The following is a 15261-nucleotide window of genomic DNA, read 5'->3' on the forward strand; positions in this document are numbered from 1 at the left end:
GATCTCTGCGAGAGCCAACGGCAAGTGACCAAATATATGCGGAAATCGTGAAAAGATAACAAACGAGTTTAGAGAAAACAATAGATCTTATTTCGAGTCCGCATAAGAGCGTTGCGATCATTACAAGAGATCATAAAAGCTTTGGCCGCAAAGGCTGTTAGCGAGTAACCTAGTTCTAGCGGCCTAAAAGCTCAAACCTAGTTGAGTCGCAGCTCGATAACAAAAGACGAAGAAAATACAAAAAAGGTTTTTGATTGATTTCAGACTGAACCTTATGAAAGGATGCCTACGTACCCCTTTCGAGGATCAAGCCGAACGTAATTCAAGAGTGAACCAAGAGATCGAACTGCTTGTGCGCGTTCGTCTGGTAATCGGGTGCCAGTCATGGAAACAAAGCATGTCGAGAATAATGTCTCAGAGTTTCTAAGTGCCGAGAGTTCTGAGTCTAAAAAGTTGTCCTATGCCTCTCGCCTAGGACTCCTTATATACTCGCTCCTAGGTCGGTTTACGCTTTTCCCCTTTTGCCCTTAAGCCGTTATAGCCTAAAAATGGAGATATTCCATTTTTTCCGATCTTCGTAATTATCTTCAAAATTTCGTATTTATCCGCGGAAACTTTGACATTTATATTTCCTTGCGAACCAAGCGCAAACCGTCATGCGGCTTACGGGCTGTTGGTTAAGAAATCGTAAGTTGGGCATCGAGTCATGTCTTAGGTCCCTTTGGGCCGTCTTCTGACTCGAAGCGCTTATTACGGCTTCTTTCGATAAAGAACGAACTTTCCGCGGTTTTTACCGTAAAGTTTGATCGATGACTTAGAATGGCGGGAAACATGAAATGGGTTCGCTACGGTCTTCTGGAGATAGCATCGAAGGGTAGACGGGAATGTATGGACTAATGTCGTATCGACGTTTTGGAAGAGCTCGGTTGCTACGTAGCGACCGAGCGGAACATGCGTTCGGTCGTTGCGTAGCGACCTTTTTCGAGCTCTTGTCCGATGTCTCGTGAATGTGTTTTCTCCGCAAGATTCTTCGTAAAAATAAATCTTTTTCGAAGGTATACTTTTCGCAAAAACGTTCATGCCGATTTTTACGGACTTTCAGACATTGATTCCGTCGTGACCGATTTTGACCCCAACACTAATCGAAGATATTCCTCCTTCTTTGTCTTTTGTTATCGCACCAGTAGAACTTGATGTCGTGATGTCTCCCATATCAAAGAGGCTCTGATACCAAATATTATCGCAGTGTTTGTGTTATGAACTCAAAGATTATTAAGAATCACTTTCTTATTAGCTTAAGAAAGTCTCTCAAAACTTAAGCTCTCTCAAGATATCTCTCAAACTCATAAGTTCATAGCACAACTCACCATCTTCTTATATAGAGATATATAATTTCCTAAAACACATAAATAACCTATTAGATATATAATTTCCTAAAACACATAAATAATCTATTTCTTTTTCTCAATTCTAATAGGATTAGTATAACTAGGGCTTCAAGTTATCTTCAAGTTTATCTCCAACGGATCTGACAAGCGGACCCCAGGCTTAAGCCTTTGCTGCACCGTCGCGTTACACCGTATCAGACGGACGCTTTCTAAGCGAATCAAAGTTGGGGCTTGTGAGTCGAAAATGGTGGATTAGAGCAGCAGAACTCTTGCTTGTGCTACCCATGGCTTCTCTGTAGTGTATCTTCTTCAATGCTAGAATCAGTCCTCCCGCTGGCTTGCAAGAGGCGCCTCAGAGACGATTGGTTTTCCTAGGCCCCAATCCTTTTTTCTTTTTTTTCAGACAACACTTCTGTCACAACTTGAAAACGACAACGTATAGAGAAAGCAATGGCCCATCACGGCCCATAAACTTCATCAAACACTAGTTTAGTAGTTTAACATAGTCGTGGGCATATTAACTGAAACCCGAACCCGAATCCGAACTGACCCGAAAAATCCAAACTGAAAACCGAACCGAAATTTAAAAAAATCCGAACGGGTTTAGGATTCAATCAGTCTGGTTACCTGTACCCGATCGGTTATAACTGATAACTGAACCAATTACCCGAAGTACCCGAATATTATATATTACTAACCCTAAACTTACATCTTCCATTCTCATTCATCTTTCTGTCTTTTTCTTCTTCAATGTATATGTTCAGTACATACTCAAACTCATTTTATGACCGACTACTTGTATGAATCACTATACTTTGCGATTTTGATTTATGTTTGATTTATGTTTGATTACAAGTTGGATTTGCAATTTGTTTTCTCTTTCCTTTTTACACAGGTATGAGCTCAGACATTCATGATTATCCAGGTTTGATTTTTGTTTGATTTTGATGTCTCTTTGGTTTTGATTTTTGAATAGATGGATTCTTTACCATTTTGTGTTCAAGATAATACAAATAGAAATTACACGAAGAAAAAGAATACATGCTCTTGTTCATCAACGTAATAACAAATCAGAAAGATCATAAATTTTATATTAAGTTGTTCAATCTTTTAATTTCAACAGTAATGTTTCTGGTCTCACAGGATCAAATCAAATATACATAGAATTTTATTATTATTTGTTATACAGTTTGGATATACCTGAAATAACACAAACCCGAACCTTAAAACCCCGAAGCTATCCAAAGTATAAAATAACCTGAACGGATTATGTACCTCTCCATCCGAAAACTCAAAAATCTGAAGCATCCGATCCGAACCCGAATGCCCAGACCTAGTTGAAAACGTCCTTCACAAACTGGACGCCACTTGAAACACAACATTGTTTAGAGAGAGAAAAAGCCCATCACAGCCCTAAACCTCAGCAAAGCAATCAGAGTTAATCCTTCTTGACAAAGCTTAACAAAGCTCGTAGACGCCATAGTAGAAATCTCCGCCGAAGGAAGAAAGAGATCTGGAGAGTGAGAGAGAGAATTGCGGGATCTGATGTGAATTTTTCTTACTGGCATCACCTACTTCCCGCAAGCGTATGTGTTAAATAGGGCCGAAATATTCCCTTTCTTATCAACTGGGCTAGGCCAGAAGTGATGGGATACTTTCTCAGACAATTAGTTTTTGGGCGAACTAGTAATGGGCTCAGTTGCTGTTAAAGATGTATATAATAGCAAGATGAGTCCACGACTGTTTTGGTTGGTACATTGCCTGTAAAAGTAGATACATACGTCCAAATGTTGGTGTTACTCATGCTTGGCGAGTAATATGTAAAACAAGAGATAGAGCTTAGACTATCACCGATGTATTTTTCTATTTTTATTCTGAAAAGAAGAATTCTTAGAGTCCTACTCGGAAAGTATTGTCAGAGTAAATTATTTTTAAATGTATCTATCATTGAGTTGCTCCTATAGCTGGAGAGGAATCATACATGGAAGAAATCTATTGTAATGAACAGAACACCAAAGTCTGGAAAGATTCATGGGTCTCATTAAATGAACGACTCATACCTTTGATCTCACTCAGGAATCAGCCCTAGACCTGAAAGTAGCAGACCTACTAACAATTGATCTACAATGGAACACAAAACGTGTAAAGGAGTTCTTATCTCTCCTTGCTCTCAGATCAAATGTCTCAGACCAAGTCAAACTTGAGCAGAGGACGCCTACATTTGGCAACCAGTCAAGTTGGGGATATTTACCACTAGGTTTGCTAATGTTCTGCATTAATGAAAGCCATCAACAACGCGAGTCTCTTCGGAACAAAGTTCAGCTGGATAAAAGACGTCTGGACAGGACACTTTTTTCCAAAGATGAAGGTGTTTCTGTAGTCTATCATACAAGGAACATTCTCTTTAGGAGACAACTTACAAAAAAGAGGCATTCAGACAGAGATATTATGCACTAAATGTCAAGACAAAGAAACAACAATGCATACATTCTTCACCTGCCCATTTTCGATAGGAGTTTGGAAATCGATTCTCTTTCACCGTGTAGTTCACATAGCTACGGAAGACGAATTCGAAAAAGTGTCGACTCTCTTCAAAGACAAGCTTTGCCTTCCACCAACGAGAATTTCTAGAAACATTCTCATGTGGATCTGTTGGTCTATTTGGCTTGCGAGTAACTCTCTCATCTTTGAAGCAAGTTCTTCAATTTCTACAGACGTTGCGACAAGAGCTCTTAGATTAGCAGGGAAATGGATCAGAGCACAACACTCTGGATATAAAATCAGCAAAATCTTAACGGATCCGACGAAGAACATAATTCAAGCGACAACTCTAGATATAAGAACTATATGTAAAAATGACGCGACATAGAATAAACTATTCACAGAGCAAGCAGGGTTGGCTTGGATCTTCACTGGAACCGGATTCACCACACTTCTCCAAGGTTCGTGTACTCAAGACTTCGTCAACTCCTCTCTCATGGCTGAAGCACTAGTAATGTGTTTGGCAATCATCAACGCAGAGCAATCAACCAAGTCATGCAGGTTAAAGAAATTCATGGAATCGTTTGTGATATCCATGCGATCTCCTCTGCGTTCGTCAATATCTCCTTCTTTCATTCCTCTCGTGATCGAAACGGAGAAGCCGATGCGTTGACTAAACTCTCTTTGCATTCTGCTTTTGTAAATGGTGTTCATCTGTGGGATAACTTGGGCATGAGATCTTTCTACTGATTAGTAATTAATGAATTTGTGCACCAAAAAAAAATTCTATAATAGAGATAAATTTTGTTTTATTGTAAATTTAAAAATAATAATTTTTAAATATAGACTAAAATATAAAATAATGTTATCCTCTTTCTATAAATGAAGAAAAAATAGAGATGGATTGGAGTGATATTGTCTCTAAATATTTATTATAAAGACAAATATAAAAATGGATTAAAAATGCTCTTAAAAATTTTAAATTCTCCGAAACGTTATGAACAGTGCCGGCTCTAACCCATGGCAACATGGGCAATAGCCATAGGTCCATAGGTCGAAAAAAAATTTAGTGTTATTTTACTAATTAAAAAGATCTATTTTATTGGTTAAATATCAATTAGTTGGTAAAATAATAACAAAAAGGTCAATGGTTAACTAAATCTAATTTAAATACAATAAGAACAAAAATTATTAGTTTGCACCATTCTCAATTTTCCATTAACAAAACCTAATTTACACACAAAAATCCATTTTTTTTTCTTTGAATATCATAATTTTTTTTTGCTTTAATTTAAGGAAATGCAATAAAAAAACTTGAAAAAAAAACTCATAAACGATCTTTATTTTATCTTTTGCCTAAGGTCGTTAATTTTTTTAAGACTGGTTATGAACCCACTATGAGAAAGTGGCAACGTATTTCGTATACTTTCTTTGACTAAATATGTGCTCTTTCTGTTTTACATATTTTTGTAAAATTTTGTTTAGTATGACTGTCACGTAAAGTTTTATGTTCAAAATATACTTTTGATTTGTGAAAACGATTTTTCTTTTTTTGAAAACTATAATTCTGAACTGACCTTTTGGAAATTAGTCCCAGTGTACTTGATAAAGTGAAGGTCATGTTTTCTCACTATCTCATTTTAGGACATTGTCTTAGTTGTGTGATTATGGCCTTCGCACCACAAATCATCCAAAGTCCAGCCATCTTAACGCTACTACTAACTATTATTTACGGATCTCTTTCTTTTCTTTATAAATGTCAAATTTATTGTTCCACGGAAAATTTTGTTTGTACAAAGTACAATCTATCTATCTATTATTATAAAATAGGGTTTCTTCCTTTCTGGTGTTGTCACGTCCTCTGTCACCTAGATAAGTCGAGTTCTACTAGGCCAACACGTGTCCCGACTGCATTAAATTGTGACTTTTCCGTGTTAACTCAAATAAAGCATAATCTCTCCATCTTCCTCGCGATTTCTTCTACCGTTGTGCGATAACGAGTTTTTCACACTTTCAATGGCGAGTCCAAGTGCTGTATCTGAAGATTGGAAATCAGATGACCTTGAAATCGTCTCCGTCGGGGATCTTTATAACGGCTCCTGTGATAAGAAGTACTGGAGTTCATCTAGGGTTGGCTTTTTTGCTCCCTATTCCTCTCTCAATTCCTGCGATTCAATCCATGTTGACAATTTTCGATTCGGGTGATATGCATGTAATCTGACGAGTTAGGATACATATCGTGTAGTTTGATAGAAGGAACTTTACCGATGAACACTAGATCGAACTCTGTGCTCTTGATTTTGAACAATTTTGATTTAAGGTTTAACGTCGAGTGATACTGCATATGATAGAGGCTAGATCCTTAAGCTGGGGATGTAGATTGGGATCTAAGAAGAGAAGCAAACTTATCAACTTGTCGATTTTGTGATACAACTAATGCGATGTATAATTTCTGTTTAATTAGTTTTTTTTTTCATCAGGGAAAAAAATTGTTTCCCTTATCCTGTGGGCTATAAAGCTGTTTGAGCTCACAATGGGAGCACATATTATATGGAGATTGAAGAAGGTGCTAAAGTACCTTTGTTTCTGGTATGTTGCTGATTCCCTTTAAATCTTATCAAAGGTTGTGCATACGTTTTTTTTGGAATGGAGCAGAGTCTTACTCTATTGATGCTGATACTCCCGACACAAGTTTGGTAAGGAATCAACAATATTTAATTAGATTTTAAGTTTATCTTAAATGTTGCAAGATCATGTGTTGAGAATCTCTTTTACTGATCCCTTTTATTACAATTTAACAAGAAATCGCTATCGCAAGATCATGTGTTGAGAATCTGAACATATGATACAAATCATTAGTTTTAATCCCCTTTACGGGACTTTATAGCCCACAAGATAAGGGAAACAATATTTTCCCTGATGATTACTGGAGTATTAAAAAGGATCTCCACCTATAAAAGGTAAGGGCCTCCACCAGTGAGAATCAATTTTCACAGTTCCAATTTCATTCAATATTTCTTTCTTGGTATAATCATAATGGCTAAGCAGTCTTTACTACTTGCTAATTTGAAGGCCGGTTGCTGTTCTTCCACTGTAGATGTGCAGTTACTCAGATTCTGGGAAGTTGATGGGAGTTGTGGATTCCTTTTCAGTCAAGTCTGTAATGGAATTTGTGTCCTCATGTTAAACTGATTGTCATCTATAGACTGTCATAACTGTTTTTATGATCCAGTTCTTCATGATTCTAAAAAAATGTAGCCTTTTATATCTACATGTGCTTGAATACGACGGTCTGGTACATAACATCGTTCTAGCTTTGTTCTCCCAAGTTATCTCCTTATAAAATACTGAGCAATTGAATCTGACAGTATTGTGATCATCTTTCTAGCTCCAACTCTGCTTTGATTCTATGGAAAACCGTTTCATGTGCAGCTCTTCCCACCAGCAAGAGAGGAATGGCTGTGGCTACACATGGTATGTGTTCCTATCTCTTGAAAATTTACTTCTACGAGCATATTTGATCTTAGTGATACTTTAGCTAAATGGTGTAGCAAATGAAATTCTTAGAGCAGTTGATAACACTATTTTCCATGTTTTAGCTTCTTCTTTGGAATCTTAGTGGATCCCTTAGATAAAGCATAGTTACCTCATAAATTTGATTGTAGCTGTATCATGGAAACTGTTTATGTTCTGAGGTCGTTAGTTTGGATTACTTCATAAATTTGATCACTCTTTCCTATACGGAATCTGTTATTTCATCTATCTTCACAAAAGCCCCAATCTAAGTCCCCTAATCTGCTATTCAGCCGAGCTACTTGCTGCGGAGAACGAGCTACTTGCTGCGGAGAACGAGCTACTTGCTGCGGAGAACGAGCTACTTGCTGCGGAGAACGAGCTACTTGCTGCGGAGAACGAGCTACTTGCTGCGGAGAACGAGCTACTTGCTGCGGAGAACGAGCTACTTGCTGCGGAGAACGAGCTACTTGCTGCGGAGAACGAGCTACTTGCTGCGGAGAACGAGCTACTTGCTGCGGAGAACGAGCTACTTGCTGCGGAGAACGAGCTACTTGCTGCGGAGAACGAGCTACTTGCTGCGGAGAACGAGCTACTTGCTGCGGAGAACGAGCTACTTGCTGCGGAGAACGAGCTACTTGCTGCGGAGAACGAGCTACTTGCTGCGGAGAACGAGCTACTTGCTGCGGAGAACGAGCTACTTGCTGCGGAGAACGAGCTAATCTGCTATTCAGCCGAGCTACTTGCTGCGGAGAACGAGCTACTTGCTGCGGAGAACGAGCTACTTGCTGGGGAAGGCACCTCAGTCATGAAAGGTGCGGTGTAACTACAGCTATGGTTGCAATGTACAAGGATCACACTTTACTTCATTTACTACTTTTATGGGTTCTCTTCTTTTTGACTTATATTTCTCTGTTTTTCACATTTTCAGAAAACGTCACACATGAAACAAGCCAGAGTGATCAAAATTCCAAAAGCATAATACTTCGAAATCCTGGAGTAATCATAAAGACTATTGTGCTTTTGTTTGGTGTTTATAGAAATAGATGTCATATTCAACAAATGCCAATATCATAGTATTTTAGATCACTTATAATTAATAATATTTATTTGGTTTCTACTGCAGTCGAGCTCATTGTAATAAAACAAATCTACTTTTGAATTTTGAAAGGATAATTGTGAATTAAATGAGTTGCAACTATTTAATATCTATGTGTATATCCTTTCAACGTTTAGGAAAACAATATCTAAATGTTGTACATTCCATTCCGTCAAAAGCAAAGCAGATTAATAAAAAGGTTAAAAGCTATATTTATGTAAAAAAACTGAAATACTTTTATACATATATTGAAATTTTGCTTATTTTTAAAGTAACCTGAAAACAATGATGCAAAGATTGAAATAAATTAAAATATCTTCGTATGTTTGTTAATATTTTATTTACTAAAATACCAAAAATAGTTTTTAAATCATTAAAATATATATTTAGTTTTTGTATACAATCTATTTACAATATCTCTTTTTATATTTCATCAAATCCCAACTTAACATAAAAGGAAATCTCACGAATGTTTTTTATGTAGTTACCGAATAGGAAAATTAACTAGAAAATAATGGAAAATAACAATCAAAATGATTAACACATAATCAGAATATATTTTTTTCTGAAAAACTACAATATTTCATGAATCAAACAGCAAAAATATCATACATATTACCATCATTAAAACATCAACACACTCTTAAATAGAGAAAATAGCACCACACAAGTCACAAGCACACATTTTTTTTTTTTTTTTTTTTGTAAACTAACCCCGTTTTCTAAAATTTGAAATATACATATTATTTCAAGACGAGCAACAACTCTACACGAACACATAACTAAACACACATTGATAATTTATGATATAAAAGAAATAACAAAATCAAGTAATTGCACTGTATAAATAAAAATAAAAAAGGTATTCATTCAGAGAATCACAACTATATCATTTAGTCAATCACAATGACTTCAGTTCTAATTATCATAACACCGTCTATAAAAAAATCACCCGTACATAAGGATTCACAAAAAAAATATATCCAACCTTTTGAATCTAAAACAAGTGGAAACTTAAATATTTAATTAAACTATTTTATGCCCTTCTACAAAAAAACTATTTTTTTTTTGTTTTATCTGATTAAGAAAAAAAAAATTAAAAACGGAACCAATCGCGGGCCGCCACGTGTCATGGGGCCTGCAAAATAGTGTAAGAAACGGACCGAAACCGTTCTTTATCTCGCGATTTATGAAACCCGTTTTTATCAAAAGCACGGGGTCCACTCCTTAAGAAACGCGCTACTATACCGCGTTAAAGATGCTCTTAGGGATCCTTCTCAAGTTTGATTTTTCAACAAAGAAATATCAACCTTTACTGTTTATAGAAGATTTTGGGGTTATAACATCAGTATCGCACTTCAAAAATTGAGACCAGCTCAGTGTTGTGGAGCAATGTCTTAGCATTGGATTTGAGCTATGATCTTCATATTTTGCATCTTCTTGGACCGGGAGTAAGGAGAAGAAAGTTGTAGTCTGTTGTGAGAGATGGAAGGGAGTTAGGTCTGTCTGATCTAAACCATGTCTTTCAAACAGCAAGATTTTCAAGTATGACTGGAGCTATGTATCAAATCTAAAGTTCTCCTTTGTCTGTTCTTGAGTTTTCTTTTTATCACCCAAGTTTTTTTTTTTTTTTTGATCAAATGTGAATTTATACCAAAAAGGAAACGTTTTTACAACAGCTCGGCGAAGCTAAAAAGTTACAAAAGACACAAAAAAAAAAGTGGAAAAAAGTGTAAAGTAACTCGGAGGAAGCAGCTTGCTTCAGAATCATAAGCTCTTAGTCATATCTAAACCAGATGGATAGCATAGTCTGGAATCTTTTCTTGTCCCTGCGAGCGAGAGCGATGTCACTTACGCATCTATCTAGCTGTTTGAACACAACCGAGTGGGGTAGCGGGTTCCCAGCATGTAATCTTGAGTTCCTTTCCCTCCATATCAGATAAACTATGGCCTGAGTAGCAATATGCTTGATGTTGAAAAGTCGTTTTCCCCTTGCAGCCTGTAACCAATGGATCAAAGCTGACCAGTTTTGCATCCGCGTACGAGGCTCTCCCAGCTTCGTAAACAACTTGCTCCAAATATTTTTGCTGTACTCGCACTCCAGGAACAGATGCTCTCTTGATTCAGAGAACCGGTTACACAGAACACATGTGTCAGGAACATCAATGCCCCAAGTGACAAGTCTCTGTCTGACAGGAAGCCTATCCAGATGAGCCACCCAGAAAGTAAAGGCATGCTTGGGAATGCAGCCTTTAAACCAAACAGAACGAGTCCATGAGAGTTTGAGAAACTTTTGACGAAGATGCTCCCAAGTTAACCCAGAAGAGAAGCCCGGTGACGTATAGCCTGGAAAGACCCAAGAGAAAACATCAGGACCTTGAGCTAGGTTGGGAAGAGGGTGAGCAATCATACTGTCGCGGGCTTCTGCAACTCTCCGATGTCTAACACGGTGGGAAGGAACCCTCCAACCTAAAGCAGTGCAGGCATCAGCGACATTGCTAGTTATGGGAATTCCCATCAGAAGAGGACCCTCCTGGCCAACAAAAGAAAGCAGCGAACCTATGGGCAGCCAGTGATCAAACCAGAACTTAGTAGTAGCCCCATTTCGCATGGAGCATCTCAAGAACTTCTGAGCTAGGGGGCGCAGGGAGGTAAGGCTTTTCCAGATCCAGGAGCTAGTAGTCGTTTCTGGTGCGCTCCAGAAGCTGTGATCTTTTAGATTATGCTTTTTCATCCAGGAAACCAACAGGGAGTCAGAGTTGGAGAAAATAAGCCAGATAAGTTTCAGGTTAAGGGTTTTATTCCAGAGGCTGAAGTTTCTTAGTCCCAAACCGCCTTCTTCCTTAGGCTGGCAGACAGTGCTCCAAGCAACTTTCACTCCATGTTTCTTTGCAATATCACCATACCACATGAAGTGATTGCACATACCTTCAATCTGCTTGATACAAGCCTTTGGCAGCATGAAGGCGGAGATCCAAAAGTTGACAGTACTGCAGATAACCGAAGATATTAACTGTAACCTGCCAGCAAAAGTCAGGGCTTTCGTTGTCCAGTGGTTGAATCTATTAGATATTGCATCCAATAGAGGAGAATACTCATATTTCCGTAGCTTCATGTGGGTAAGAGGGAGCCCTAAATACCGAAAAGGGAAGGATCCCTGAGTGAAACCAAAGGCCGCAAGGCTTTCTTGTTCCTCAGCATCTGTTCCAGCTGTGTACAACGCAGATTTTTCTCTGTTCATTTCTAGACCTGTGAGCCGGTGGAAGGTTTCCAGAGTTGAGTTGAGCTCATTTAAAGAATTGTGGGAGCCATCAAAGAAAACCATCACATCATCAGCAAAAGCTAGATGAGAAATCTTGGGATCTTGCCCCTTAGGGTGATATTCAATGCTTCCATCTTCGAATTTCCGTTCAAGAAGTCTCCCGAACACCTCCATTGCCATGATGAACAGATAAGGTGAGATCGGATCCCCCTGTCTCACGCCCTGCTCCCCTTTAAAGAAGCCACATAGATCTCCGTTGACATTGATTGAGAAGCTGGTGGTAGTTATACACTGCTGAATCCAATTGATGAAGGTAGAAGGAAACTGAGCTGCTTGCAGAACTTGTATAATGAAGTCCCACCGTAGAGAATCGAAAGCTTTCCGAAGATCTACTTTAAGAACCCCCCGGCTGGATACATTTTTCTGGTTGAACTTCTGAACCATTTCCGTGGCCAGCAAGACATTCTCAATAAGCAGACGCCCTTTGACAAAAGATGATTGATGAGGAGATACCATGGAGGGAAGAATAATCTCTGGCAGCTTTGCAATAATCTTAGAGATTATCTTGTATAAGACATTGCAGAGAGATATAGGCCTAAACTCAGAGATCTTGTCGGCATTTACCTTAGGGATAAGGGTGATAATAGTATAGTTCCATTGCTTGAGCGTCTGTCCATTGCGGAAGAACTCTTGAACAGCTTGAGTTATCTCTGGCCCAGTGATATCCCAAGTTGCTTTCAGAAATTCTGCATTATATCCGTCAGGCCCCGGAGCCTTATGGACAGGAAGAGCAAAGACCGTTTCTTTTATCTCTGCAGCAGAGACCTCAGCAATCAGCATGCTTTGCATCTCAGGTGTGCAACGGAAAGCACTAAGAGAACCAATAAGATCACGGTCTGGTGATGTAAGGGGAGTGGACTCCTTTCCCAACAGATCTTTAAAAAACGCAACACAATGTTCCTCAATCTCAGATCTGTTGTCGATTCTGCGACCATCACTGCCAATAAGGAAGTGAATTTGGTTGCCTGATCTTCGTGATGTTACCATTTTAAATTAGAACGCTGTGTTACTATCTCCATATTTCAACCATTGGATTCTTGATCTCTGGCAGAAGAACTTCTCCTCAGCAAGAGCTAGAGTCATCCATTGAGAGTGCGCCTCTTTTTCCAATGCAGCCAGAGTAGCTGATGGGTTGGAGAGGAAGTTCTGCTGGCACTCGGAAAGAGCTAGAGCCGCATCACTCACACGTTTTTCAAGTCCTGAGTAGTTGTCACTGTGGAAATTTCGGATAACTTTCTTGAGAAGTTTCAGCTTCTTGCTAATAATGAACATCGCTGTTCCCGGAATATAGTTTGTCCGCCAGAAATCCTCTATAATACCCAGGAAATTCTCGTTGTCCAGGAGGAAGTTCGAGAATTTGAAAGGTCTACGCTTCTTTATCAACTGACCTCCAAGTTGGATGCAAGTAGGACAGTGATCAGAGAATTCCGGCTCCTTAAACTCGCCGTAAGATAGGGGGAAAGCCATCAGCCAGTTATCATTAACAAGGAGACGATTAAGCTTTCTCGATATAGGGTTAGCTTCTTGCTTGTTCCACCAAGTATAATGATGACCATGGAATGAGAGGTCAGAGAGCTGAGCTGATTGTAGACACATCCTGAACTCTTCCATACCACCAGAGATCCTAGTGCCACCAGTTGATGAATCTTCAGGGTTAAGAGGTTGATTAAAATCTCCAAGAATCATCCAAGGCTTGTCAGAGATAACTGAGTTACCAGAGAGATGCACCAAGTCGGACCACAGATCTCTTCTTCCACTGCGACAATTCACCGCATAGACAAAGGATACCACAAACTCCGTATCAACATGAGGCAATTTAACCAGACACGTGATCATTTGACTCGATTTCTGAAGGACGGAGACACTCACTTGAGGCGCCCAAACAACCCAAATCCTTCCAAGCTCTGCGAATTCATAGTTTGCAACCGCATTCCATCCAGGGAAAGTAGACTGAATGAACTTCTAACTTCTGACTGCTTTGACCCGTGTTTCAATTAAACTACCAAAACGACAATTATTTCGCCGAAACCATTTCCTAAAACTTCTTCGCCGAACTGATTTATTGAAGCCTCTAACGTTCCAACAGAAAGACACTATCATAAGGATTTAAGAGGAGGGGGGCGAGTGCCCCAAGGTAGTTTCTTCTTCTTGCTTGAGCTGGGAATACTTATAATCATCAACCTGAATCAACATTCAACATTATGAGTTTATCTAATGTGGTTTGGCTATTTTGAGTCTTGGTTTAGTTGGTTTGTCTTTTGTGAAACATTTTTGCCATTTATGGACATCTCTAAAGGAAAAATAAAACATACAACTTTTTCTTCCTCCCCCAAATTCTGTTTTTTCTGTCTATCAAGATGATTTTCGCCTTTTACCATCAAAATCATTCAATCTTTTCATTTTCAAGGTGTATTGTAGTGGTCTCATTTTCTATTTCAAGTAGCATAATTAATGCATCCAATCCCTCTTCTACCGCAATTACGATGTCATGTATTCAAACTAACTAACAAAACATAAATCATAATCAATTTATGGCAATCAAAAAAAAATTGTAAACCAACACAATTCATTAAAAATTCCTCATTTAGTTCCACAAATATGAGACCTCTGTAAATCCTACAACTGTAGCATACATATACGAAGTTCATGTCACAATCAAACATGGAGTCTGCCAAGACAACTAACACGCAACTTAACAAATAATATGAATAAATTATCATATCCCGCCCATAGGGCGGGTTTCTCCTAGCGAAATATATAAAAATGACAAATCATAAGAAACTCATATTAATTTCACCTCAAACTAACGGCGGATGAGCCAAGTTTGTAGTCAAGAAAGCTTATCATGATGTCTTTTTTAGTGTTATATCATGTTGTGTCTCTCTTCTTTAATCACAATACATATTTTTTTTTTTGTAAAGGCTTTGTGGAGAATAAAAAAATGTGAAACATAATGCCAATCTTAATCAGGGCAGGAACTTAGATTTTGCTTATAATAAAGACAAATTAGTTAACTAAAACATGCTTAAAATTCTTTTATATGCTTTCAGTGACCTCATTACCCATTTAGTCATTCATAAATCATGATTGCCTCAATTCTTATAGAGTCTTCTTCTACACTAACAATGTTTTGTTGTTGGAGATCTTTGATTATTTACACTTTGGTATCCTAACCACTACAAGAAAACAGCGGTATTCTGACGGACATTCCGACGGAAAATGAAATCCTCGGAATTTCCCGAGGAATTTCCGAGGAAATTCCGAGGAAACCCAAAATTTGGGTTTCCTCGGAATATACCGACGGAATTCCGAGGAAATATCAATCCGTCGGAATATTCCGAGGAAAAATGTGTTCCTCGGAAAAAACTGATGAATTCCGAGGAAATATTATAGGGATTTTACAAAATTCCGAGGAAATTCCGACGAACTAGTGATCGATCGATGCGTTTTTGGACATA

General features: G+C 38.4%; 1 protein-coding gene across 17 annotated transcripts; it reads left to right on the top strand.

Moving 5' to 3' along the window:
- The first annotated feature begins 5729 nt into the window (after positions 1–5729).
- On the top strand, positions 5730–8570 carry LOC106319371. 17 transcript variants are annotated; one of them, XM_013757681.1, is made up of 6 exons: positions 5745–5999; positions 6350–6829; positions 6967–7164; positions 7258–7343; positions 8117–8197; positions 8314–8570. In XM_013757681.1, exons 3-6 carry the CDS (start codon positions 7142–7144, stop codon positions 8457–8459), a joined length of 336 nt encoding a protein of 111 aa, XP_013613135.1. In that variant the 5' UTR covers positions 5745–5999; positions 6350–6829; positions 6967–7141; the 3' UTR covers positions 8460–8570. The 17 variants fall into 17 exon arrangements, 5 of the variants coding, with proteins under 5 accessions (XP_013613136.1, XP_013613132.1, XP_013613133.1 ...); XR_001265480.1 differs by having other exon boundaries at positions 5746–5999; positions 6350–6458; positions 6672–6829; positions 6967–7343; XR_001265477.1 differs by having other exon boundaries at positions 5748–5999; positions 6350–6565; positions 6672–6829; positions 6967–7343.
- The last annotated feature ends 6691 nt before the right edge of the window (positions 8571–15261 follow it).

Source organism: Brassica oleracea, chromosome C9, assembly GCF_000695525.1.
Source record: "Brassica oleracea var. oleracea cultivar TO1000 chromosome C9, BOL, whole genome shotgun sequence".
NCBI lineage: Eukaryota > Viridiplantae > Streptophyta > Magnoliopsida > Brassicales > Brassicaceae > Brassica > Brassica oleracea.

Bases quoted from the DNA above. Each gene is read 5' to 3' on its own strand.
- LOC106319371 (XM_013757678.1), top strand. From the start codon at position 6,403: ATGGGAGCACATATTATATGGAGATTGAAGAAGGTGCTAAAGTACCTT. The intron at 7,344-8,116 runs GTATGTGTTCCT...TCTGCTATTCAG, and splicing joins AATGGCTGTGGCTACACATG to CCGAGCTACTTGCTGCGGAG. The intron at 8,198-8,313 runs GTGCGGTGTAAC...TCACATTTTCAG, and splicing joins AGGCACCTCAGTCATGAAAG to AAAACGTCACACATGAAACA.